Here is a 27540-nt window from a genome sequence, read left to right as displayed (position 1 = left end):
TGCTCTGGCTAACATTAAGTAGAAGTGTCTTATTTTAAAGAATATCAAATAGATAGCATCATATAATACCTTATGAAGCAGGACATTTTGTCTCCCTCCATATATCCACGCACACCACCAGAATGCAGGTTTCATCTTTTGCCTGTAAATTACATGTAAAATAATGTGGACTAACCCTCCAGCTTTTGCCAAGAAGTAAATAACAATTTTGATGTTGGATCAGATGCTAGGTTTGCAAAGGCAGCAGTGCAGTCATTGGTTGACCAGTGAAACAAGAATACCTCAGTTTAGGTTCTTGAAGGGAGTATTGCTTGCAAGTCACAATTTGCACAGTGAAATTAATGCTAAAACCCATTTAAAAAAAAAAAAGGAAACAAAACCTACTCAAAAAAGGAACACTGGTGTCTTTACCCATAGTGCTGTGATTATACAGTATGTTATTTTCACTGTAAACCCCACAATCTGTCCTGCTTGTATTTTTGGAGTCTTTCATGACCAAATGTTTTGAATTGTGAAGGGTGGTTGTGGTTGGTTTAAGTTTTACAGAAAAGCACATGTGGGGTCCGTGTGCAACCCTTCTAAACTTTGACATTAAAACATATCAATTAATGCTGGGGCACATGTGGAGTTACCACAGATCGTTACTGACAACATTTGGAAGAACATGCATTTAAATTAAGGGACTCTAACTTCCTAATTCAATGAATTAAATTGTTTCTAGAATGCACTGTCATGTCAGTTGTACACTTACTGCTTATACAATATACAGATTGTAGATCAGAAAAAAACTTTCTGTTCTTTAATAATTAGGCTAATGAGAATTCCCACATACATCCTAGATTGAAGACCGTTTAGCTTAACAACTTGATGCTCTGTAAGTAATACCTCGCAAGGTTGTTAGGTTTGTGAGAACACTGTCATACTGCCTTTGCCTTTTGGGACTTCTGTATTGTAGCAGTTCTTTAAAGATACAGTTCACTGTCCCCTTTTTTTCTAGGAATATTGTTAAATAACGTAGCTTGGGAAGGAGGAAAAGGGAGAAATAATTGCTGTGTCTATCAGAAGTAGGTGGGCAGCCTTATACTGCCAATATGATGACAATGACTTGGGTTTTGGCATTGTCCGCTGTGTTATAAAGTTTTCTTACTATGTGGAGAAAGAGTAAGTCTGGAAATCTCTCCCTAAATTGCTTTTAAAAAAATAATCTAACTTACTACTAGAAAATTCCATCTTGGAAGGAGGGAGGGAAGAGGTTTTGGTGGTTTGAGCCCTTTTTCATGGTTTAGGATGTCAGAAGAATTATAGCTTTGTGTTACAGGCCACTGCTTTGCTAACTCTGCACTTTTGTGGCCTCAAACACAGCAAGTAATTCTGCTTTTTGTAAAGATTCCATGTACATCCTTTCTGTGGAACACAGGTTGCCAGCTGGTTGGTCTAAGCAAGAATGAGAGTGCTCATTAACTGAGTAAGCTAAAGAAAATACAGGAAACAAGGGAAGGCTTTTTGGAAGATTGCTTGCAAAAGAAATTAATAGCTTTGTTGGATGAGGACCTTTGTCACTGTCAGTGAAGCTCAAGGCTCTCTCTAGTGACTTAAAGCTCTACAGTTAACAATTTGTATCATATGGAATGAGTTAAATGGAATTTCTAATCCTGCTAGAGCAAGAAATTTCATGAACTTTGTGGCTCTAGAAAGGTGTCTCCCTTATATTTCTTGCCATATCTTAGTTTGAATCTTACCTGCTCTGACTGCAGTATTCTTTCATGTGCCTTTTGTCCCGAAGGACAGAAGAAATATTAGAACTAAATATAATATGTGCATACATAACAGCAATGGGTTTATGCAGTGCACTGGAAGTGAAGGGTTCCTAGAATTATGAATCACAACTGACTTCAAACGTGACACGTTGTAGAACGAGCCTTGATTGTGAGTTTATCTGTTGTTGCTTTTTATTTTGTAAAAAATGCTATACTGTATGTTGCAAAAAAACCCAGGGAATTATCCAGAAGGCCCTGCAGGGAAATAATAATGCAATTCATAAAAGTTTTAAGGTTCATGAAAGACAGAGGCCAATGAAAAGTTATTTTCAACAGGAAGCAGGAAGGCCTTTAAACTGCTCTAAAATTGGTAGAACCTGCCCCAGGGCATGATCTGCAAAGGCTGTGTCAGTGAATAACTGTACTTGGGCTATTAATGAAAGAATATGGGTGCATGCATATCTACTGAGAAAGAGAGTTAAAAATAAAGAAGAGACATCCTGAGTTGTTCTTTGCAGCAATATTTACTGAATTTTCCTTTCAGCACCTAAAAGTCGTCTCCAGAACCGTTTACTCTTTCACCTGGCACATAAGGTATGATGTATTTTCTTCACTCATACTTTGTTTGTTTTCTTTTCAGTTTGGTAATGTGTAATTTATGCTGGCAACCTGGCAGAATAATTAAAATGTCTGTGGTGGCAGGAGAACAAACATTTTCAGTAACCACGCTACTGTATTAAAATGTGGAGGAGAAAGTAAGTGTGAAAACATGATCTCAGAATAGATGCCCTCAGCATGTATGTAAGGAAAGTCTCACCAACGCAATTCACATAAGTCATACGACAGGAACCTGATGGTATTTTTGATCAATGAGGAACCTGGAACTTGAAGACAATCAGAAATGTATAAGCCACTATTTTTATTTTTCTTTGAAGTATACCAAGTTTTCCTGACTTGTTGCTGTCTTATACCTAGCAATTTGACCAAAACAGTCTGTCTGCTATTACTGATCCTCCGAAGTCATTCAGTATCCAAGATGTCATGTTGTTTACAGCAAGTTTACTTTAATTTCAGCAACTGAATATTTGTTTCACTTACCACACATAGCTATCTTCCCTTAAGTTTGGGGTTGTACCATCCTGTGTTACACTTAACAAGTATTGTGCTACTGAAGAGACTGAGTTGGAAGAATAAATCCTGAATGTTAGCTTTGATGACAGATTCTCTTTACTTATATCTCTGTTAACAGAGAAATCTTAAAACATTTTTGTAGCAGCACTGGCACTTACAGATGTCTGTGATAAAGAGAAGTTGAATAATACCCAGTTCATCAAGTTAGTCTTTGGAAATAAAGGGCGTTTACGAAACTATGAAGCCCATTGCCTTTAGTTCTGTTAAGCAACTTCTCTTGCCTTTGTACTGGAGTATCATTTTGTGACCGGCTTAGAGGGAGGAAAAGAATTTGAAGAAAACTGAGCAGATAGATAAAAACAAATAGATAAGATAGAATTTGTGTGTAAGAGAAATTCATAATTACTGGTGAATCAACAGAATCAGCAAAGGGAACCACTGGAATAAGTTATTTCAGTAGAATGATTAGGTGAATAGCCTCAACTTTACTATTGTAATACAAATATAATGGATATGTTTAACTCTGCTCCTTGTTTTTATCTTTGTATGTGTGTTATGTGTTATACAGCAATGCTTTTAACAACAAACCATTTATTTAAAGAAACTGGAATTCTAAGGGGCTGATTAAAGAGAAATTGTTAGTGCTGTAAAGAAGTTTTGTGAAAATTAGTGCTTGCATGTTGGCAAGTCTTGTAATTTTCTGCTATCCATGAGAAGTAAGATTTGGATCTACAAACAGCAGTATTTCTGCTGGCTCAAATAATAAAAGTCAAATCTTGTGTTGCAAAATTCTGTTTGTGAAATAATTAATTCAGCTGTTTCCCCTCTTATCCATCAAGGCATGTGACATGTAATTATGTCTAAATCGCATCTTAAAGGAAAATGTATACTTAGTTGTAGCCTCACGTAACAGAGGTTTTCCAGATGTTTAATATGCATCACCTGCTGTTTGCCAACAAGGACAAAACTAAACCATCGAATTAAAATGTTTTTCTCACTGAACTCTTCTGAGAATGTGTCACGCTCTTTTTAGTTCAGCGATGAGAAGAAACTGATGAGCTCTCACCAGAATCTGCAAGACATTACAGAAGATCAGCTTAGCTTGGCATCTATCCACTACATGCGGTCCCACTACCAAGAAGCCATTGATATCTACAGACGCATTCTTCTTTATAATCGGTGGGCATCTCTACTCTAAACCTTAAAGCAGTGTCTCTGATACTGCTGGTATTTGAATTCCATTTAGTTGCTTGGTTTCTGAAATTAGGAATTTCCTCCAATTACTATGTCTCTTTCCCACAGCAAAATGTGCATGCTGCAGCCCTTTCAATTTTGTTCATTGCAAAGCATTATAGAAAAATGCATGTTTAAAAAGAAGTCTGCTCTCTGTTGCTTTATTTTAGTGATATTTTTGTGTAATTCATTCTGAGATCTTTTTTTATTTCATTGCTTACTTCTGAAATGATACGTGGTTATGTAGCTGCTTTGTCTTCTTTCCACTTTGATGTCCAGTCTGATGATCCTTGCTTGTGATTATTGACTTCTCCTTCATCTTTCTGAGAGTTCAGTTCATAAGTTTTACAGATAATTCGTTGCATTCCTTTAAGCCTGAAATTCTTTCCATTTCTATTTATCCTGCTATGACACTTGTTGATGATTTTTCCTATCATATTCTGTAAGTTTTTTTAGTTCAGAATTTAACAAGGAGCAAATTGAATTCTTACATGGCTGGAAGTATTGTTTAATAAAATAGAAACTACTGTCCCAGACTACATAGCTGCATTTAGCAGTAACTTCTCTTGAATGCTTTGGAAAAGCCCATCATAATGTATATAAGTATGTCATGTAATGCTTGCAGAAGAGATTTTTAAATTCCAAGTCCTGTAGAAGCAATCACTCAAAACTAAATGAGTAACCTTCTAACAATTACCCTTTTACTCACTGTTTCCACAAATGCCTGTCTTAATTCTGTGTCTAGTTCTTCTGGCTTGATAGCTTGTAATGGCAAGGATTTTTCTAAAATAATTGCACGTGGTGTAAGATAATAAGATCCATTAAAATATTTTCAAAGTTTTATGTGCATATGAAATGTCTTTGCATCTATCGCATAGAAAATCCTGTTCTGCAAGGCCAAATACAGTGCTCATGTTCTGTATATTTCCTTTGTGTGAAGTTGTCACCATTTCCCAGATTTGCGAACCAAAAGTTATGTAGGTGATTCTTTAAAGCTGAAGTAGCTGCCATTGAAAAAAATAATGCAAATCTGGATCTGTGCAGTCCTAGCTAACTAGAGCTTTAAAAGCTCTAAGCATTTCTCAGAAACCCCAGTTTTGTTGCGCTTGTAAAAGATGTATAGACCTGTGAGAGCTTTATCACTGATGTTAATGTTCTGTAGTATAACTATCTGGTGGGATTTAAATGTTTTCTTTAATCCTTTTTCCTGCAGGGAATACCTGGCTCTGAATGTATATGTGGCCCTATGCTATTACAAACTGGACTACTATGATGTATCACAGGAAGTGCTAGCTGTTTATCTTCAGCAAGTTCCTGACAGCACCATTGCTCTTAACCTTAAGGCTTGTAATCATTTTCGACTTTACAATGGGAAAGCTGCTGAGGTATCTATCAGACAGCCCTTCAGTTCACTTTTATTTTCACTGAAAATTCTGTACAGGTTTCTTTTCCTTGTTATCTGTCTTAATCAGTAACATTGATAACGCCCTTTATCTGGTCATTGTATCCTTCTCTTAGGAATGCCCCCATTTCAGTTTCCCTGGTATTAAGCACTTCACATCTGTGCACAGTGGTCTTAGTTTTCCCAGTTAATTTTTGACCTTGTGTCTATCTAAAATTATCACATAGAAGTGGGAAGGCAAAAATCTTTCAGTGATCCAGCACTGCTGGAGATGTCTATCAGCTTTGGGGCTCATATGAAGCTCCATTTATGCTTCTGTGCTTTTTTAGTTTTGTGTTTAAAAATTTGGAATATATGTAATTCCAGGCAGAGCTCAAGAACTTGACAGACAGTGCCTCATCGTCTTTTGAGTTTGGCAAGGAGCTCATTAAGCACAATCTGGTGAGTAATGTATTTCTCAGATTTAATACGAACTGCACTCATTTGTAGAGCTTTTCTTGATGATTCATAAAATAGAATATTTTGGGAATTGCAGACCCAATTGAATCTTTGCTGCCATATAAGTCCTATTCCAGAAATCCTACCTGTAGAATCAATGTGCCGTCAAGGGTATTTTGTTTCCCTGTCAGTTTGAGACTATGTCAAGAAAATAATAATGCTGCTGCTTTTACTTCCAAAGGCATATTAAAATAACTTACGTCCTGTAAGAATACCTTTGCAAGATATTTTGTGGAGCCCAGTCAATAAGGACACTGTAGAAACAAGTCATAATGCATGACCCCGTACTCTTATGGGGAAATGGCCTTCATCCAAAAAGTACTTAACAAGGGGTTCCTAGGGAAAAAGGTGCTGATAAAAGCTAAAATACTTGTGTGTTCTGCAGTAAAAGAGTCATTAATCACCTGTTAATTTTCCCTGCAGTGGTATTATTGGTTTGTTGATCAAAGGGTAACAGTAGATTGCTCTTATTTAACGATGAGCAGTTGCTTGCCCTTGGTTTTTCAAGAGTAGTCACCACAAGCTAATGCTTTCTTCCATAAGAGTTAAAACTCCTTTCAAACTGGACTTTTGTAAGTTAACATTCTTTATTTTGAATGTGGGTCTTTTTGCTAGTGGTTTATTGAATAAGTATGTTAGATTTTCTTGGAGGAACTGTCATATGAAACTGAAGTATAATTGACTGCTCCTGATCATTTTAGGATCTTGTGGCATTCTAAATAAATGTAGAGTTGTTAACCTAATTTTTTCATACGAGTACATCATAAGCAAATTTTAGTTCTGTATGGGTTTCCCTCACTTTTGTTTTAGACTATATTATTCTTTAAAATCTTTGACAGGTAATGTATCACTCCTTTGAAGTGTTGAAAGCTGAAGTTAATTTTTACTGATGGATTAAATACTTAATATTCTTCAGAATAAAGTTTCTTCACACATCACAATTCTATAGTTATATTAAAGCAAGGATTATGCTAATGTCAGTACCACTGACCTTTTCTTACTGTTCATATAGGAATTTAAGGATTCATTTCCTTGAATTAAGACATCATATGTTGATACACAGTTATCAATAATGCTGCTTTTCTCTGCAGGTGGTGTTCCGAGGAGGAGAAGGGGCTTTACAGGTCCTGCCTCCTCTGGTTGATGTTATTCCTGAGGCAAGACTGAATCTTGTGATTTATTATCTGCGGCAAGGTAAATACACCTTTGTCTATTTCACAGCTTCAGGGATGATATTAATTTGCCTGATCTCAACTGACTATTCAATTAAATGCTTTTTTTTTTCCTTGCAGTAAAATGTAATTTATTTCATTTTCTGTTCCTCTGGAAAATAGTGATGTAAGAGTTCCCATGGCTTGCAGAGAAGTGCTTTAATTGTGTGCAGTCAAATAAATCTACTTTAGCAGGGTACTGGAGGTTCTTGGGTTGTGTGAGATGGCTTTGGAGATGGTGGTGCTTATATGTTTATAGCAAGCGGGCCTCTCCTGCCTGAATATGTGAGAATGGTATATGTCCTTTGAAGGCAAGAACAACTGTTTCTGTAAATAGGGCACAAACTGAATATGAGCCAAAGTGACTGTGAACAAGACACTTTATTCCAAATCTACTTTACAACTCGTAAAGAATGCAGGTAGGTAGCCAGAATCAGTTGGAAAGGATTTTCTACTTGTTTCTCCCTAGTTGGCCAGTTCCTTTGAATTTTGTCTGAGTTGAGTTTCAAAGCTGTTCCTGTTCTCCCATTGTGTTCCTTTATTCAATAGTGGCTTGACTGGCTGAGTGATGAGTAGGTATTAACTGCACTCATCTAATATGGGGAGATGTGATGATTACTTTTCCATTGCTTTATTATAAGCCTTGTCTTCTGTCACCTTTTAAAGATGACAAAGTATGTTTAGATGATCAGAGCATCTGAAACCAGAAAAATGTCTTTTCTTACATTTTAAATAAAATCCATGCCTGCGATTATTTTTTCCCCCAAAATGTTGAAAAACTACCTGGAAAAAAGGAGATACATTCTGCTGGCAGATGTAAGTCACACCAACTTTATATTCTTTGCATCTCAGTAAGTTCATCAGAGAATCTGAGCTTATGTAAACATAGTAAAGCTCTATGAGCTTTTTTATGTGATCGACTTTGAGTTTCAGATGCTGATTCTGAGTAACTTCTCTATGATTTGTAATCAACAAGGTTGGCGAGATTTAATCTTTGTAGTTGGAATAAGTTCTCTTGGTGCTCAGCTGTATCCAGGACTGCTTCTTTTGTCTGCATGTGCAATTGAAACATTGCCTCATCGTTTCAGCTCAACTCAAGACTGTGACAGATTTTAGAATATCCCACTACTGGTGACTATTAGTGGTTATAGAAATTCTTCTTGTGACTAATACTGTGCAATAATATCTCAGTCTGACGTAGCTGATCTGCATACATCATAGTCTTCACAAAATATGGCAATTCTATCCCTATGGGGGTTTTTTTGATAGTAGAGAATGACAGTAAGGTTATTTAAATTTCATCATGGTTGAAAATTAGATATATATTCTCAAGTAAATTCAAATGGTCACAATTGTATATTAATAATAGTTCATCTGCTTTATATTCTAAAAATTTATAGAGTTCTAGGTAAATAACATCCCATTGTTATCCCAAGTCTGGGTTCCTTACCAGTGTGCAAGAACCAATCCACACACAGAGCTGAGTTACTTGTTTAATGTGTGTCTGCACAGAGGTGGGTGTTAGGTGGTAATCCACAAAGCTAGCCCACCTTTTAACACGTGGTAAAACTTTTTATAAACTTTCAGTCACACTTAATTCTCATTGGCTGCTGCTAGCCTCCTGTCCACTTAAGGTACAGGACTTTTTTTTTCCACCACTAGTGTTCTGTGGGGAGGGGGCTTTGTTAGTAGAGAGCCCTCTTTGCTCAAAGGTGGATCTTTTAGCATGTGATTAGATAGTTCACAGATAGTTCCAGTAATTTTCTGTTTGGTCTCATTAACCATTTGGTTCTCCTTGAATTTACCTTGTTGTGTCCCAGCTTGGCATATTTATGGTGTCTATTCCTTCTCCCAATGCCATGTTTTGTTAACTGCTTGTAAGGATTAACTAACATCCTCTGTTTTTTAAATTCTTTCTTGTTTTTCACTGTAGATATTTACATATCTTCTTTTTTCCCACCTCTCTCTTTTTTAGAGTAAATTATTCTTGTATCAACATTATTAGTGAGAGTAGAGCTCTGGAGATCTATAGCACATTTTATTCAAGGTAGGTCCAATTAGATGAGGTTGCTTTGAGCCTTGCCCAGACAAGCATCTAGTCAGAACCTCCTCTGTTCCACCTTGTGTCCACTGCCTTTCATCTCAGCTATGGAATCTGTCCCCATCTGTAACCTCCCATTAGTTATCTGTAGACAGTGATAAGATCTCCCTTGAGCCTTCTCTGAAAGCTAAGCAAATGCAGTTCTCTCATTCTCCTCTGGCATCTACCTGCCTTGGGAGCCCTCAGGTGGGCTCACTCCAGTATTTCAGTGTCTGTCTTGAATGAGGAATCCCAAAACTGGACACAGTGCTCCAGGTGCAATCTTACAAGTGCTAAATAGAGAAGAATCCCTTCCATTGCCCTGATGGCATTCTTGCTAATGTGATCCAGTGTGCAGTTGACCTCCTTTGCTGCAAGGATGCACTGTCTGTCAGGATCCCCAGGCTGCCTTTTAGCCAGAGTGTTCCCCCTGGCCCCGTGTTGTTGCTTAGAATTGCTTCAAAAGCAAGCAAGATGCAGGACTTATGTTTTGCCTCCTGTGAACTTCATGAGATTTCTTTCAACCTGTTGAACTGCTTCTCAATTAGCTGGGCTTTCTCCCCAGTCTTTTATCATCTGCAAGCTTGCAAAGAGTACTCTCTGTCCTATCATCTGGGTTGTTAATATAAGACATTCAGCAGTATCATTCCCTGGGGAATTTGATTAGTAATGATCCACCTTTGGATTTTGTTGTATTTTTGATCACCATCCTTGGCTAGTCCAGCCAGTTTTCCATCCCCTTATCTTATTTAGCCAGTCCTCTCAAGTTTGGCTATGACAAAGGTATGAGAGACTGTCAAAGACCTTGCTAAAGTCAAGGTGTGCAGCATCCACTACTATCCCCTTATCCATACAACCAGTCATAATTTGGGTTAGTCAGTACACTTTGCTATTGACAAATCTATGCCTGCTGTTCCCAGCCACCTTTCTGTCCAGTATTATTGTTGCTGATGCCACTATAAGTAGTACTGATATTTTAACCAACTATCTTGCCCAATAATACTGTTAATAATATGTTTCAAATTAAGTTCTACTTACACAGAAGCAAAGTACGTCATCTGTAGCGCTTAAAAATCAGGCTTTTTACTTGCTTGTTGTCAAACGCAGTAATTTTCATTAGTTACATTCTCTTCTTCACAGTGGTATACAAATGACTTGCATACTGGAAAAGGAGGCCAGGGGGAATTAGGGTTAAAACCTCTTTCCTGCTGTAGCAGCAAGAGTTAAGAATATGAGAAATCATTACTTCTAATGAGTAGAGCTGTCTCTCCAAAACTTACAAGGTCTCTGACAAAGGTAGGCAGTGTTAAGTTGTATTATGACAAGCTCTGAACTGGAGTGACTGAAGCACAAACATGCATCACGGTTTTTTCCAACTCTTTAAGATAGTGCCTTTTAGCAGGGTTTGAGGCCAGGTTACCAGTTCTGATCTGCTCCAGTAAGGTTTGCTGGAGGCTTGTATTGGAGCCTGAAGAGCACAGTTGTGTGTTGATGGTCTACACTGATGAAAAAAAGGGCTGCTGTAACTTTTTTTTTCTTTAATGTGGTGGTGGTTGGTAAGCTGAGCTAGCCAAAAATAATAAAAAACCTATTTCTATTAAAAAAAAATAATTAAAAAATCATTACTTTCGGCTAGTCTAGTACCTTGTGCTGGCTTACTACCTGACTGCTCAAGGGAATGGGTAGGACAGCAGAGAGGTTTGATGGGATCCTGGCAGCCTCTCTATATACTGTCTTAAGTCACCCTGGAGTATTGTCCACACAGTGTATGATGGTATGTACTAGCAAAATAGTTTTGTTTGATAAGGCTTGTTCTGGTGGGCAGCTGGTATAGTACTGTATGAATAAAATTTTGTCAGTAAAAAGGGCATCTTCACTAGTTTGGTTTACAAAGCTGACCATAGTGCCAACATATTATTTATTTATTTCGGTAAAGTTTAGGATCTTTTCATTTTACTTATTTCTTGGGTAGGAAAGATGTTGTTTATTAAGTTCAAACTTAACATTTAAACTTCTATACTAGTAGTGCTCTTTGGTTGTTATAAATCGGTAAGATCGGGTAAGAGCTGCTGGACAGATTTTGAAATATTGATAAGGAAAAGTTGAAATTTCCCTTCAAAATCATGTTACCCAATCCTCTTTGAGGGGTAAATAAATATAAGAACAGAAAAGACAGGAAGATGATGGATTTATTACCTTGACCTTGTACTGTTGAGAAGGCAGACACTGGGTTGTGAACAAGGGGGCCAAGTCATCTCTACTAGGAAAACTGTAGTAATAAAGAAGCTATTACTCATTCTGTGTTTGCTATTTGAGTTCTAGAAAACTATCACCATTGTGATATAAATTCACAATGATTTATAGTTACCTTTCTCCTCCTGTCTAAATGCTTTATTTCTTAGTCTATGTCTATTGGGGAATGTTGTAGAGATAAGTGACTTGTTCTAATACAGTGTGCTATGTGGGTTGTCATGCATTCTAATTTCTGGTATTTCAGATGATGTGCAGGAGGCCTATAACCTGATTAAGGACCTGGAACCTACAGCTCCACAGGTAATTGGAAACTGATGTCATGGTACATAAAAGCAGAAGTTATAAATTTATATGAAATATGGCACATACAAAGCTGGTATCCTGAGAAGAGCTGCCCCATTCCTACTCTTAAAACTCTTGTGTCTTCCATCCATTTATTAACATCAGACTTAATGTCCATGGATGAAGTATTATATACGAGTAACTTAGCATGTTTATTACTGTACCACCTGCGGTCAACTAAGAATACAGCTTTGTTGTGTGCGGATTTGATTCTGGGGAGCTGACCACTAGCGCACAGGAAAAAGCCCCCTTCCAACTACAGCTACTTGTCACTTCTGCCCTGGTGATGGTTACCATCCCTCAGATCTGCTAGCTCAGATGCTCATGGGGTTTGTCCTGAAGCCATTTCAGTACAAACAAGCTACATTAGATTAAACAGTTTAAATAATAGGTCTTTTCTAATCTCATCTCACTCTGGCTGCAATGAGTGAAAACTGCAGTGTGTCTTGGCTGCTACTGTAATTTTCTTTTGTGACTGTTCCAACATCTTTAGCCTCTGATTTATTCCTCTTTGCAGTTTATTTTCCAAAGGTCACATAGCTGGGCATGAAAGGGACCTTTCATGAATCTGTGTCATGATTAGATGGAGTGAGGGAAAAGGAAAACCTCAGGAACACAGATCTGGTGATTCTGTGCTGAGGAGTGTCTTCTGCTGTTACTTTCCACTTCTTGTGTTTTGCAGTATAGCAAGACTTACTAGAACAGTTTTCTACAGCTGTTGGTCCATTAGTCTCCATTTTCCCCATATACATGCCTAATAAAAATAACATAAGCATTCTTGATCGTATTTTGAAATGAGAATCTTTGTGCTTTTTTTCTGTTTTTCTCACTCACACTTGGAAGGAACTCCCTGCTAAGGCTTGCAGAACTATTTAAGTAAAATGCTTACTTAGCATGCTGACTAGTACTCTTAGATTGCTTCTTTGCACTCCATTGTTGGTCTTTGTAGATGTCTCTTTTTCCACGTTTACATCTGTGACAGAGCTGTCCAGGTTTATCAAGAGTACCTGCTAAAACAGGTTTATAGCTATAACTCAGAATTGTAAGATTTGAATGAGACAAATGAGTCAATTACACAGTGAGAAAATCTTGCTCAGAGAATTAAACTACAGTTGTATCTCACAGTAGAGATTACAGGGTACTCTACTCCTATTCCTGATTTTAATAGATTAACATGACCACAGAGCACAAACCTTTTGACATTTTTTGCCCTGATGAAAACACTATGTGTTTTGGAGCAAGGATATTAGTTTTTATGGTTAACTAGTGTGCATATTTGAAGGGGGATCTGTGCATTAATATAACAACAATGCACTTGATTATTGGTCATATGATGGTGAAGAGGGCATGATAGTATGTTATGGTGTTTCTTCTGGTACATTGTCTTTGAGCATAAGACTTATCAGAAAACATTACCCCTTTGCATCCCACATATTTAGCAGAAGTGACTAGCTACCAAATGGAATGGATTTCTGGGGGGTAACTTTGTACTACTGTGCTGAAACACTACCATAGTAACCAGCTACCTATAATACTGATTTGGGATAGAATTGAATTTAGAATTTAGAAAGAAAATAATGTATACATAGGCTCTTACGTGTCTCCTGAAATCTTCACCTTGTCTTCTCTGATCCTTTTTACCTTTTTTTTTTCAGGAGTACATCCTCAAAGGAGTGGTAAATGCAGCACTTGGACAAGAAATGGGCTCGGTGAGTGAAGCCCATGAGGTTCTCCAGCTTCTCCAACAACAGAATTTGAACAGATCTGTAGGGACTGGACCAAAATGGAAGAGGCAGCCATTTCTCATTTAGATTGCAGGATCTCTGAGTCCTGTAATCTTCTTCTGTACAGTACTCAGTCCAGAATGAGTGAAATACAAATCTCTGTTGCTAGTCCTGACAATTAACCAAGTGGAATTTGGCTTCTCTGTCCTGCTTCTAAAAAAATCCTGTTTGCTTTCTACAGTGTTCTTGTATATGTGGGCACATACAGTGGCACATTTACCTTTTCTGTTTTTATTTCAGCCCTGGTCTGCCTGTTAGTTGCTCCCCATCTGCTCCTCAGAGTGTATTTTCACTGTGGAAATAATAGTTATCTATTTTCCCAATGGATTTTTTATTTATCTTAGAATAATAATATATATGACCACAGAGTGTTTTAGCGCCCTGTGTCTAAGTCCATAGGCCTACTTTTCAGAGAGCAGATCAGTCAGCCTAAAACCCCAAGTCTGAAATAAATGAAAATTTAAAAAGACATGTTCAAAAACCACAAGAATTATTAGTTCTGCTTATCAACTACTTTTTAATAGTTATTACAAGTCTAACTCTGAAGTTCTGTGAGAACCAGCTGGCAAAAAAAGCTAAGTATAACTTATCAGGGAAAACACAAAGACATGTAAGCTATCTTGAGTGATTCTCAACAGCTGCGTTATAAAAACAGAATCAGGACTGTTGACTGTAGCATCAGCTCTGGAACTTATGTTGCAATTTTTTTTTTCCCTTTTCCAGAGAGACCATCTGAAAATTGCTCAGCAGTTCTTCCAGTTGGTGGGTGAATCAGCCAGTGAATGTGGTATGTCTGAAATGCTCTTTCTCCATTATGTAATCCTTCTTACAATATCCAAATGTATACCATCGTATCTTTGTTTAACTGCTGACTGTTAGCATGATTATTGCTAGGCATTTTGTTGCTATAGTATGAGTAACAGAAAGTCTAATTTATAGTCTAAAACAAATTTGCAGATTTAAATTAGAAGGCAAATTGATTCCAAACCTTACTAAAGGAATTTGAGTGGAAAAGAGGTTATACTGCAAACAGCTGGTCTTTACTGATAGACGCTGTGGCAGCTTGCCTTTGACTAATAATCCCCATTATAGAAACAAAAGACAACAGCTTAATTTGATGAAGTGTGCAGCTGAAACTTCACAGGTACAAATCTAGAAATGCTAGCGAAAGCCTATCAAGTACAGAGTCCTAGCATGGAGTGTGCCCTGGAACTGAGCTTGATAAAAATGTAAAGAGGAAAGAGGAATTTGGCTACAGAGAGGAATGGAGGCTCTGGGACTAACCCCTTAGTTGAATTTTTTTAAAAAAAAACCACAACAAAACAAAAACCCCCAAAACCCAATATATTTTCAATATTTACTTTTACTTATTCAATAATAGACCAAAACAAGACCTTGTCTTCCCTTCCCCTTGCCACAGTAAAACAAAGAATACCAAATCAAAAAAGGCAGTAATCGGAACAGAGGAATTCAGCTGAAATGGGGCTTCCCAGTTTCCTTCGTAGGCATTGTCACTAGGACTGCTTCTTTAGGTGGGTAACTTAGGTGTGTTTATGGTGCAGGCAGCTCATGGACCTCAGAGACAGAATGTTGTATCATGTGTCCATGGTGACAAAAGAGAAGTAGTTCAAGAGATAGAGCAGCAGTACTGATGAAACTTTCAGCAATACTGTGTAGCCATTTTGTTCTCCTTGCAGCCCTTGTACTGTTGAGGTCGTGCAGCAGAGAGCTTCATGTTGGAAGGCTGGAAGTGGTTCCATAGATGAGGTTTCTCTAACACATTCCTTTTGCATTGTGGCTATCTTTTTGGAGTTGTAATCCTAACTAACAGAAAGAAGCGATACAAACTGTAGTAGTGGAGGACTCTGTTAGTGGGCATATGGCTAACTGGTTTTGTGATACCAGTAAAGTCACAAAGTGACTGATGCAATGGTGGTAGGCCTCTTAATGCCCATAAGAGTTGTGCAGGTGTGATGAATGATCACTGCAGACATGGATAAAAATAATACAGAGGTAGTCTGAGAAAAGATCCGCTGAAGTATATCTTTTGAAATATTCAGAGAGATATATATATGTACACACATATATATATGAACTATATATATGTATAATGAAGATATAGCCCAAAGTCAAAGTTGAAATTCTTAGGAAGCTGAAAGTCTTAACTTTACTACGAAATATTTTTAAACCCATATGCAAAACAAGATAGAGAGGCTGAGACTCTTGAGGTATGGTTGAGGGGAAGAAAAAGGAACAGAAATGTAGTCTGATTAGGAAGTTGGTTTAATTGGGGGAGAAAAATGAGCCTGTGTGAAGTATTGGTTCCAACTAAAGGTAAATGGAAACATTACTACTGCAAGCATCTTACGCTCTTAGTACTCCCATGTAAAAACTGCTTTGTCATTTTAAAAATTTGTGGGAGAAAGCTGACATACAGAAGAGCACACAGTTCAAGGTAACTCCTTTCAAGGCGAAATAGTGTGAGGCTCTTTTTGTATCCTCAAATGAAGGACAAGTGGAGGTCAACAAACTGTAGATAGGAAATAGAAGAAGCAAATGGAGTTCAGTTTAGGTAGGACATAACAAAAAGCAAACACATGTAGGCCAAATATGTGTTTTTTAAAAAAATATTATGTGTTTTAAAAGATAAAGTAGAGCACCTGGTTTTGGAAGAGGAAGCTATAAACATAAATATTTTTTTTAATGTGATAGGAAGGTAACATGTAGGATATTGTTCCTATTTAATTTACAATGGGGTATTACTAAATAGATGATACCAGTGGAGAATGGTTCTAAATGTTATAGGAACTGTCTCTCAAAATAGAGTAAATACATTTTCTTTATCAGTGACTAACATAAAATTGTTTTAAATTACATGCTCAGATAGGAGACTTATCATATTGAGGGTGAATTATTCACCAGCCAGCCTGTATGGGAGCAGTGACTGGCATATTAAAGAGGTTAGAGATTTTATACAGAAAGATAATTAAGTAATAGTTGGACACTTCTATTCTGCCCATATTGACCTAGTAAATGCAAGGACATGGCACGATATAGAGAAAGAATTTTTAAATGCTAAGTTTTCATCTTTCTAGAGAACATACAGATGAACAGGTGACTCTAGAGCAATACAGAGATAACGTAGAACCTGACTTGAAATTTTATGATGAAAGTCGGATCCTGTTACAGCCATCTGAGTATGCTCAAATTCAAAACCCATGTGTTAACAAAAGACAAAAAAATTCCATAGTACTAATTTCAATAACGAAAGCTACATAATAACCTTTCTCATTTATATCAGAAAATTTTCAGTGAAGTAGCAGTGAAAAGGATAAAATGCACCTGATTTGAACACTTGAAAGAACCTTTTGTTTCTTTAAAGAAAGGGCTTGTATTCATAATTAATGAGCTATAGGAGACAAATAATGGCATGACTCGGTTTGCCAATGGTACAAAATTAACCAAAGTAGGAAAAATGAAAGCTTCCACAATGATGAAAGCTGTGGAAGAATATGTGAGGCAGGGTAACAATATGCGAATTAAATTTAGCTTTGATAAATGTGAAGTAGTACATAGGGGGGGAAAAAAACCCTTAAACTATATTTACAATATTATCAGAAAAGTTGAAGAGAACCTTAGGAACTGATGAGGAAAGAGAGAACAAAACAAAAATAATTACCGTGTCATTTTCTACAGATATGCTTCCCTTTCTTGAATACTGTCTGCAATTCTGGTTCTTAGAACTTTCTTTCAAAGAAAATAGATAGAACAAGAAAGGGTACAATAAAGACAGCAAGGATGATTAGAGAAAGGGGATAGCTTCCTGAACAAGGAGAGATTAAATAAAGGAGGATACATGGCTTGGAAAATGTTGACAGCTTGGTTATGTTTGTGATACAGAACATCATAAATGACAAGGATAAGAGGAATGGAGAAGAATTAGTTACTGTACCATACAAAAAGCCAAGGAGCATTGACATAAATCATCACACAAGACAATTAAACAGCATAAATTACTTTTTCACAGAACACAACTTGATACAGAATCTTGCAGGGACCAGAAGTTATAAAGACATTTGTAGAAGAAAAGTCCATTAGGTGTTTAACACAAAATTTTCAGTGATTAATAGGAAGTCCTCAGTGCAGATTGTTGGAAGCTGGGACAAACTTCAAAGGAAGTGGCATTACATACCACAGCATGTATTATATGTGAAATCAGTATATATTCTTTCTATAGCTGTGTAGTCTTACTCAGCCAGCTCTGAACCAGATAGATTTTGGATCCAATATGATTCTTTTTGTGTTCTTACATACCTTAGCATATTAGCCACTATGCTGGATATTTGTGGTCATTTTTGATCTGCTGCCTTTCTCTTGCTGGATTTAGAATGGAGAACAGAATTCTTGCTGTTGTATACTTGGGCTTTTGTTAAGTAGCCAGCCACGCTATTCAAGGGTGTACGTCATGCTTCAGCACTTACCACTGAGCCAATCCTTGCAAGGAGCTAGTACCACTAGATTGTCTGTTTAAGATCTTTATCAAGTTACTTAGCTGCTTTGCAGATTTGTAATACAAAAGTAGATTGTGCTCACCAGAGTGAGGAAATCCTACCCTTTGCTCACAAATGGGCCTACAAGGCTCTTGATTTTAATGTGGATTGTAAAAAATTAATGGATTAAAATGAAGATGTAGAATGTTTTTACAAAACAAGGTCCTGTCTTTCTGCCTTGCTTTTGTTAACTGTAGAAACCCATGACTGCATTAAGAAAAAGGCAGCAACAGATAGCTTAGGAAGAGTGCAGTGTCATGCATTTGTAAAGTCGTTTGGGGTTGTTAATTAAGCCTTTTGCTATTTTCAGTTAGATCTCTGACTTGGAGGTTCAAGGAACATAGAGCAGACAGAGTAAATGTGAAAATGCTTTTCAAAACATGTACACACTTAATCTCATATTGGAAGTTACATACTTTTAAGAGGAGTAGGAACACCTAAAACAAACAAAAAAACCCAACCCAGAACAGCAGCTTGCTTTACTGTTGTTTTGGTTTTGTTGTTCGGGGTTTTTTTAAGCTTAAAAACAATTCTTAATCCCAATGACACAAAATGGAACAGGCATTACAAAGGAGGATATAAATAGATTTTTATAGTTAATTCTCATGTTCTTCTCCCAAAGTCTTAACTGGATGGAAAATTAAACAGATCAGATGTCTAAGATAAGTTAGGGTAGAAACGGGGCAAGAGGAACATTAGCAAAAGTAAACAAACATTAACATTTCCATTAAATACAGTGTTTCTGGTGCTTAAGTAAGTCTTATAAACTACCCTAAAAACACTGCAAGAATAATGGAGAAAAGCACCCCTTTAATTTTCAGTGGTCCTCTTTTGGGACCAAGTGAGGCATATCTGGTGTTTAGTGAGAGGAATGAAACATTTCTTCTGGACTTTTCTTTGAGGTATTCTTAGGTCACTCTACATAATTTTTAAAAATCAGAACTTTTCCCTCTTCCTGTATGAGTCACATGGGATGAATCAGAACTATAAAACTGTAGTTTTCCTGTCACTAGTAGTATTCATTGCTGAGTTGTGTGAGATTTACAGATGTTTTACTTGTTTGGTTTTTTAATGAAATCTTTCTCTAAGAGTATATGGAGGATAGTATACTGGGATAACAAAATTTTCTGCAAAAATGTGGACATAAGAATACGTACTAAAGCTAAAAACTCTCCAATCATATATGGGGAAAGTGTGGCTCTAATATTTTGTTACTGGGAATAATTTTTACTAAAAATGTCTTCTCGGTTTGAAGTTTTCTTTGCAGGGTTATTTGGTTTTTTTTAAAAAAATAGTTTAAAATAAAGTGCTGTGAGTTTATGAACTTCAAAAATTGAATGTGAGAGAAGGGGCACTTTTGAGCTATCTGCATTCTCATTGCAACAAAAAAAGAGCAGAGGAACACTGAGGAAAACTGTTTCTGTTATTGTCCTGTCAAGGCATATATGTGTCATGATAAGTATGCCTGCATGTAAAAAATGACAGGTAATATACAGGCCAGTTTCTGCTCCCAAGTGAACATTTGATAAATAACTGAGTAATTTTCTTAAGCTGGAGAACTAAATAATGTGGTTCAGACATAGGTGAGGATGGATTGTCTCTATATGGAAATGATAGGCCATCCAAGCTCAGTATCTCCTACTGCTAAAAGATAAAAGATAACAAGATTCTGCTTTTGTTCAAAATATATTTTGCGATCTTACATAGTGTTTTCCAGGAATAATTACTACCCTACCTTATGTAAAGGAGAAAGTACAATTTTCCGATGGAATGCTATATTTTGTGCTGTGTATGGAGTCAAAATACTGGTGTTCAGGCACATGACATTTCTATATAAAGAAAAGATACATAATTTCCTACTGTGGATGGATTGATGGTAACTAACTTACAGGAGCAGATTTCTTCAGGGCTGTTGGAGGCCTTAGGATCTTATCTCCTGTCACCTTACCAAAGTGCACAGAGAAGCATGCTCACTAGTGAAATAGCGGTGATTTGACATCACTTGCATTTATGCCTTTCCAGCTGCTGCTTGAGTTCATCCATCTCTGACCAATCTCTGCTAGTTGGGTCTAACAAACATTAATCCTAGTAAGCTTACTTCATAATCCCTAAAAAAGCTTTTAAATTGTTTTTCCTTAACACAGCTTGCAATTACAGAGTAGACAACGGCATAGTATGATGGCAGCAAAGTTTATGATGACGTTGACAGCAGCAAAATGTACTGGCACTCATTTAAACTGATATATCCAACTTGTTTACCACTTGTTAACAATGTGGTAATCCCAAATGCATGGAAATTAATTTTCATATTGTGTTTTATCACTCAGTATTTTTCCCGTGCATGTATTGATTTTTTTTATAACAATATTTTCAGCATACCATGTTTACTCTTATGGGAAGTAAAATTAAAATATGTAGAGATGCTTTGACCAGGATAACTGAGAAGCATAATTTTAAAGAAAAAAGGCTAATGAGATTAGAATAACAAACTTGGGCTTTGTATCAGGTGTCTTTTCCTAAGAGTAAGAGTAATTAATGGTAAAAATATGCTGCATAAATTGTGTCATGGAAAAGGGCTGTTACTTAATTTTTCCCTGTGGAAATTTGCTGATTAATACAGTCTTGCAATAGTTGGATGCTGTAGAGAAAGTTGACAAGATGAACTAGTAGCTATTCTAACTTCTAGTATGGTCCTTTGCCTGAAAATGCAAGTTACACTATTTTTAGAAGTTAGCTGCATTTATAGTTCCCAGAAATCCTGGCAGTGATTTTTAATTCTACAAATCTGCTTTTCCCTTCTGAATTTTAGATACCATTCCAGGGAGACAGTGCATGTCCTCCTGCTTCTTTCTTCTTAGACAGTTTGATAATGTCCTGATTTACCTCAACTCAGTCAAGGTTAGTATTTTAATTTAGTATTGGTAGTACTCTAATGCATGGAATCACTACTTAAGGAATTAGACCGTACTGTTAGAGACACTATGTAAGCATAAAAAGATACAGAAACACAGCAGTAACAACAAAACACAGGAGCAACAGTGGGACATAAGTGGTCAGTACAGTAAATGGATCAAAATGTAAAGAAGCAGTTTATAAGATAGCATTGTGCAGCATGATGGGCACGATGGTCTCATCACACTTGCAATTTAACCATTATCAGGCTTTCTGGTGGCATCACAGAAAATGAGGAAGATAATTAAAGAAAGACAATGAAAAAAATGTGGATATTTATGGGGTGAGCAGCATGGAGGTAAAAAAGCAAATGTTTTCTCAAGACTTATCAAATGAATGATGGAGATTATTGTCACTGGTTGATAATTGGGGACAACATTTTTATGAACAAGAGAGCATAAGGAAGATAGGACATTAAGGAATCTGAAAGTAATAATGCTTATATTTTACAGGGAAAGCAGTCACTGAAGAGCTAAGATAGGGCAGTATTACCAAAGCAGTAAGCTAAGAATATTATTTTTTGCAGAAGTAATCTGAGTGGTACGCAGGCAATGTGGCATTTTTCAAAGTAAGAGAAGGAGTCTGCAGTTATAATGCAGCATTATCAGATCACCAGTATTCAATGGATAACTTACAGATATCCAGTTACAAGTCAGACATGAGGCAAAGAAGAGAGGCTGAAGTGTGACTATGGGGTTAACTGATTGCAGCTTCATTCCAGTGATTTGAAACTAGAGTTGTAAGAACTCTATATCTGGTAGGAAGATGAACATGAATCTAAAAATAAATTATTAGGGAGCTATACAAGATGAGCAGAATTACAGTGTTCTAAGGAGGGTGAGATCTAAAGAAAAACGTAGTTGTAATGGTGCCAAAAGCAGCTGATGGTGAAGGTGTAGGGTGTTTAAACTTTGTCTGGAAAGAGGTCATTGAAGAAATGCCATAGTGGCTGTAGACACTAGAATGGCTCCACTGTAGTGGAATGAAGAGATACCCCACACTATCACCACCTTAAATTGGAGTGTGTGTAATCGAAGAAAAGGGGAGCTGGAAACTAACAGTGAGATTTGTCTTGCCTAACTTGAGCCACCCAAAAATCAGATTTCTAGTTATAACTCATCATTTGGTCTCAGTCTATAGCCAATGGTGGCAGATGGTAATTTCTAGAGGATAATTCACCCTGTGTATTTCTTACGCTTATCTTAGAATGGAATGGGTCACCCCACAGAAATGCCCAGCTCTTTCAATTTCCTTTAAAAAGTTTTAAAACTAGTTCTAACCTGAAAAAGTTAAAATTTACTCACCACCTCCAAGATATATGGGAAACCTTAGAAATGAGAGAGAGAGAAGCGTAGCATCTAGGGAGGCAAATGGAGTTGTCATTAATATTGGGAAGTAAGGCTAGCGTTTGTAAGGGAAAGAGCCAGAAACAAACAAGATGCTAAACAGAAATTAAGAGAGTGAAAGTAGGCAATAGAGTGATTAGAGGATAGCCCAGAGTCGTGAGGCAAGTTAAGTGCTACAGGGAGGGGATTAGGTGACACAATTCTGCATCTGTGAGAGTATGAAGGTAAGTGTTACAGGAAGGTTTGGAAAGAAAATCTGAAGAGAAAAGGAAGAGTACAGAATACTTGGTGTTATTTTGTGTGAGGTTTGGAAGAGCCCATGCAGAGAAAAATATAGGTGAGGAATAGATATAATGTTTAAAAACTGTCAGGAGGGAGGCAGAATATGTATGCAAGTATGCAACCCTTCAGTCCTGCTATGTTTATCAACTAGAAGAAGAAGCATTCTTACTTTGTCAGATTTGGGAGAAACAATTTCATTATGTGTGCACAGGAGAGGGGAAGGGTTATCTGACTGCTTGTTTGGGTGTTCTGCTTTGTTTCAAAAACTTAGCTGTTTTGCTGTTCTGTAGAACTACTGTTGCACATTATAATGTATATACATGGATTTGCAAGCTGGAATTGTCCACATATACATGCCTTTGGCATCAGTAACCATATATATGTTTTGATTTGACCCATATCTAGGCAAAGATAATGAATTTTTTTAGCATAGTCCCTCAGTTTTCACAGTTGTAATGAGCATGCGTTTATAAGGGGGAAACAAAATGCTAAGCTAAGTAAAGAAAATTCAGTATAAAAAGAAGATTGATGCCTTTCATTGCACAGTAGTATACTCTTATTTGAAATACTGGCCACTACCCCCTCAAATGTAGAAAGAAAGTTGATTCAGAGAATAATTAGAAATTGAAATATTGTCTTAAGAGATTTAGAAGATAAATATTATTTGCTATAGAGGAAAGTTCATAAAATATATATAAGGAAATTAAGAAAATAGAATTCTATAAAATTAGGATTAGAATAAACAAGGTAGATATGCCATTTGTATTAGGGGAGTCTGAAAACAAGATACAGCTTGCTGGAATTGCAGCAATTTCACAATGCCTTTTCTAAGAAGAATTTTGTCCCTCAAAACACAGTTGGTTTATGGAACTCATTGTCATAGTTCAAGGTAGGGTTGAAATTGCAATTTTGGAAAGTTTCATAGACTCTATCTAGCAAGTTGCAAAATGATTAAGCTTTAAGTAAAATATGTATTTGTTAAATTCTTGAAGGGAATCATAAATACAAGTAATCTGAGACATAGCACTGTTGGTAACGTTTGTCCTTAGTCCTTGTTATTTATCTGCCCACTGCCACTTTCCTTGCATGGTCCTTTTGAAGTAGTTGATCATTCTCATAATTTTTTAGCTGAAACTAGCCACTGCTCAGATTTACTTAGGTCATTGCCCTACTCTTCAGGTCACATGGATGCAAATAATTTTTCCTGTACCATGTAACAGGCAAGGTTTAGGTGGCTTTACAGTTACCTCTGTGACCTCTGTGTTTCATTCACAGGAGTAAACTTAAGTAGAATCTTTGCAGCTCTTTAAGTGGAGCTGCACACTCTGTGAAGATTGTGTGCATGATATTCTGTCAGGAAACACCACCTTCATCCATGATTGATGGAAACTGCTGTAGGCATGAGAATGTCTCAAAGGACACCTTATTATAAATGTGTTGCTAGCTGCCCTGAGGGTGACATTATAATACTGAGGATCAACTGAGAAGACAAGCTAATTCAGGCTCAGCTGAGTTCTGGCCGCAAGGAATGCTTCATTGTTCAACTGGGTATCTGAGCATCTCATTGAAATGGACATCACTCAGACCACAGTTAGTTTTAGGAAAAGACTGAAGACCACTAGAAAGACCACAAAAGAGTGAAGTCCAGTACATACAATGTGGTTTTAAAAAAATTTACAAATCTAGCTGCTGTGAATGTTTTGCACTATCAGCAGCAGTAGTTCATTTCTGATAGTTTTGGTTTTGCAGCAGGTCTGGTCTCTAGTACTAATACAGCCAGAATAGAATGGCATATTTTTTGAGTTTGATTACTGACAGTCTCTTTTCCATTTTAATTCAAAAATACAGTGGGAACTATTTGAACAGAGGAAACTATTCATGCCTTAAAACTAGGATCTTGCTCACCAGCTTTGCTTAACCTGGAACTTGTGCCGATTCACATGAAACTATCACTGAGGAAGAATACAGTGAAATGTTGTAATTCTTATATGGAAAAACCCATTAGTTCACCCTAAGGGTACTGAAATGTTTTCACAAACCGGGCTCAAGAATCTCCTGATTAATTCAACCTGGTGCTTTCACATAGCTTGTTGTATTTGCCAGCTTTTGAACCCTAACATAAGACTATCTGGGTGAAACCTAGACATCCAGCAAATGGTGGCAACCCCCCACCTCTCCTGCCAAGGCACTAGCTTGAGATGGAGATAGATGGATAGATGGATAGATGGATAGATGGATAGATGGATAGATGGATAGATGGATAGATGGATAGATGGATAGATGGATAGATGGATAGATGGATAGATGGATAGATGGATAGATGGATAGATGGATAGATGGATAGATGGATAGATGGATAGATGGATAGATGGATAGATGGATAGATGGATAGATGGATAGATAGATGGATAGATGGATAGATAGATGGATAGATGGATAGATGGATAGATAGATGGATAGATGGATAGATGGATAGATGGATAGATGGATAGATAGATGGATAGATGGATAGATAGATGGATAGATGGATAGATAGATGGATAGATAGATGGATAGATAGATGGATAGATGGATAGATGGATAGATAGATGGATAGATGGATAGATGGATAGATAGATGGATAGATGGATAGATGGATAGATAGATGGATAGATGGATAGATAGATAGATGGATGGATAGATGGATGGATAGATAGATGGATGGATGTGGGTGGCCTGAATTTGTACCCTTTGACTGCCTGTGACACGGAAGGGGAGAGGTTTGTCCAATGTCCCTACATCACTGAAGAAGATAAGAGAGCACTGGGAAAGCATTTTCCTGCTTGCTTCCATAACTTTTTTACAGTCCCAACTATGCTTTTTATCTCCTCCTCACACTTTAATGAGGGAAGTTTGATCTTCCTACACCAGTTCTGTTTCTTTTATAGATGTTTATATAAGGAAAAACATCTTTCACACACATTGCTGTTATGCAGTCAAATCAGGGTTCTTCACCTGGTGTGCAAAAGCTGAAACACACACAGAGCCAAGATATCTGTTTATTGCATGTCTGTGCAGAGATGGGTGCTAGGTGGTAAATCCACAAAGCTAGCCCACCTCTTAACACATGGTAAAACATTTTATACACTTTGAACAATTGTTTATAATTACATTTAGTCACACTTAATTCTCATTGGTTCCTACTAGCCTTGTCTCCATTTAGAGGTAACTTGTTCTTTCTTTTCACTGCATGTTCTATGGGGAGAGGGCTTTGTTTGCAGAGGGCTCTCTTTGCTCGAGGGTGGACCTTTTAGTATGTTAATTAGGATAGTTCATGCATAGTTCAAGTAATTTTCTGTTTGGTCTCATTAACCATTTGGTTCCCCTTGAGTTTATCTTGTTGTGTCCCAGCTTGGCATATTTATGATGATGACTATTCCTTCTCCCAAGGCCATGTCTTGTTAACTGTTTGTAAGGGTTGATTAACATCCTCTGTTTTTCAAATTCTTTCTTGTTTTCTTTAAAGTCTATAATTCTTGTATCATAACCCCCTTTGAGACTGTATAAGGAAAGAATTTATATTTTCCCCTTATATTAGTATCATCTTTTCATTGGTCAGCCCACACAAGATCAAATATCTCCATGTACATTGAATTAATACATATATATTCACAAATATTAGAATTCATACAGTCACAATGCATATCACCACCTTTATCCATTAACAAATCTCTACCCAAAAGCCATTCTATTTTGAGTAGTCAAGTCAGCCAATTGTTTTATTAGATTGTGTGTATTTCCCAAAGAATGTTGGATAACCTATTTTGCAATCTGATTTATCTGTTCCTTTCATAGGATTGCATCTTTGGATACAAGTGTAATAATTTTCCAGGAGAACAGTGATATTTCCCATTCCTGTTCTTCTCGTCCTCAGTTTATATTAAAGGATGTATTTGCCCATAATTCTCCCCAAGATACGTTAACAGGTATGAGAATCCTGATTAAAGGAGTTCCTCTCTCTGAGGTTTCTAGGAAGTGTGTACAGACCTAGTAATTGGGTTTGTTCACTATTTGTGTTCTTTTCTGTTTTGGTTTAAAATGCCTGTTTTCCTCCCAAGGGTCCTTGAACGGCTGCTTCTCAGAGTTCCTGCTTTGTCCTATCACTATAACTAAGCAAAGGATACCAATTTCTAGTACCATTTCTTGTTACAAGGAAATCAATATTCTTCTGCATGCATTCTACTACTACTACAGTTCTTATTACTAGCATGCAACAATACAAAATTAATCCTTAAGTATAATCTAATTCAAGATACGATTTTTCAAAATCCCTTGTACGGTTCATCAACCTTTAGAAAATTTTAATTTACAGTCCCCAGTTTGTTCAGTGGTCCACAGTTTTGTTATACATGCCTTCTTCACCCAGGTATAATGTATCCAGAAGTCGTCTACTCCTAATTTCACTGCTATGTAGGCAGTCACTGGAACAGCATATGGGCCTTTCCATTTCTTTTTTAGTGGTTCATCTCTCCAGCTTTTGAGGTAAGCCAGATCTCCTGGTTGAAATTGATGCACTGGTAAATCCAAAGGCAAAAGTGCTCCTTGATTCATGTATCTTAACGACTTCTCTCACCCGAGCAAGGGATCGCTTCTGGCCATCCTGAAAAAGTATCAACTAAAACAAGCAAATACTTATACTGGTTGCAGCTTGGCAACTCAGAAAAATCTATTTTCCAGTGT

The 27540-nt window shown here is 37.0% G+C and overlaps 1 protein-coding gene across 1 annotated transcript in view; it reads left to right on the top strand.

Moving 5' to 3' along the window:
* The window catches only part of TTC26 (tetratricopeptide repeat domain 26), a 56699-nt gene that overhangs the window by 12009 nt on the left and 17150 nt on the right, over window positions 1–27540 (top strand). Inside the window, exons 5-13 of the mRNA XM_040596507.1 lie at window positions 2302–2351; window positions 3922–4067; window positions 5335–5506; window positions 5890–5964; window positions 7113–7215; window positions 11810–11865; window positions 13563–13616; window positions 14415–14478; window positions 21051–21139. Coding sequence (XP_040452441.1) covers window positions 2302–2351; window positions 3922–4067; window positions 5335–5506; window positions 5890–5964; window positions 7113–7215; window positions 11810–11865; window positions 13563–13616; window positions 14415–14478; window positions 21051–21139 — 809 coding nt within the window. The remainder of the gene's footprint in view (window positions 1–2301; window positions 2352–3921; window positions 4068–5334; window positions 5507–5889; window positions 5965–7112; window positions 7216–11809; window positions 11866–13562; window positions 13617–14414; window positions 14479–21050; window positions 21140–27540) is intronic.

Source organism: Falco naumanni, chromosome 5 (assembly GCF_017639655.2).
Source record: "Falco naumanni isolate bFalNau1 chromosome 5, bFalNau1.pat, whole genome shotgun sequence".
Taxonomy (NCBI): Eukaryota; Metazoa; Chordata; class Aves; order Falconiformes; family Falconidae; genus Falco; species Falco naumanni.
This window is presented reverse-complemented; position numbering and strand designations above follow the sequence as displayed.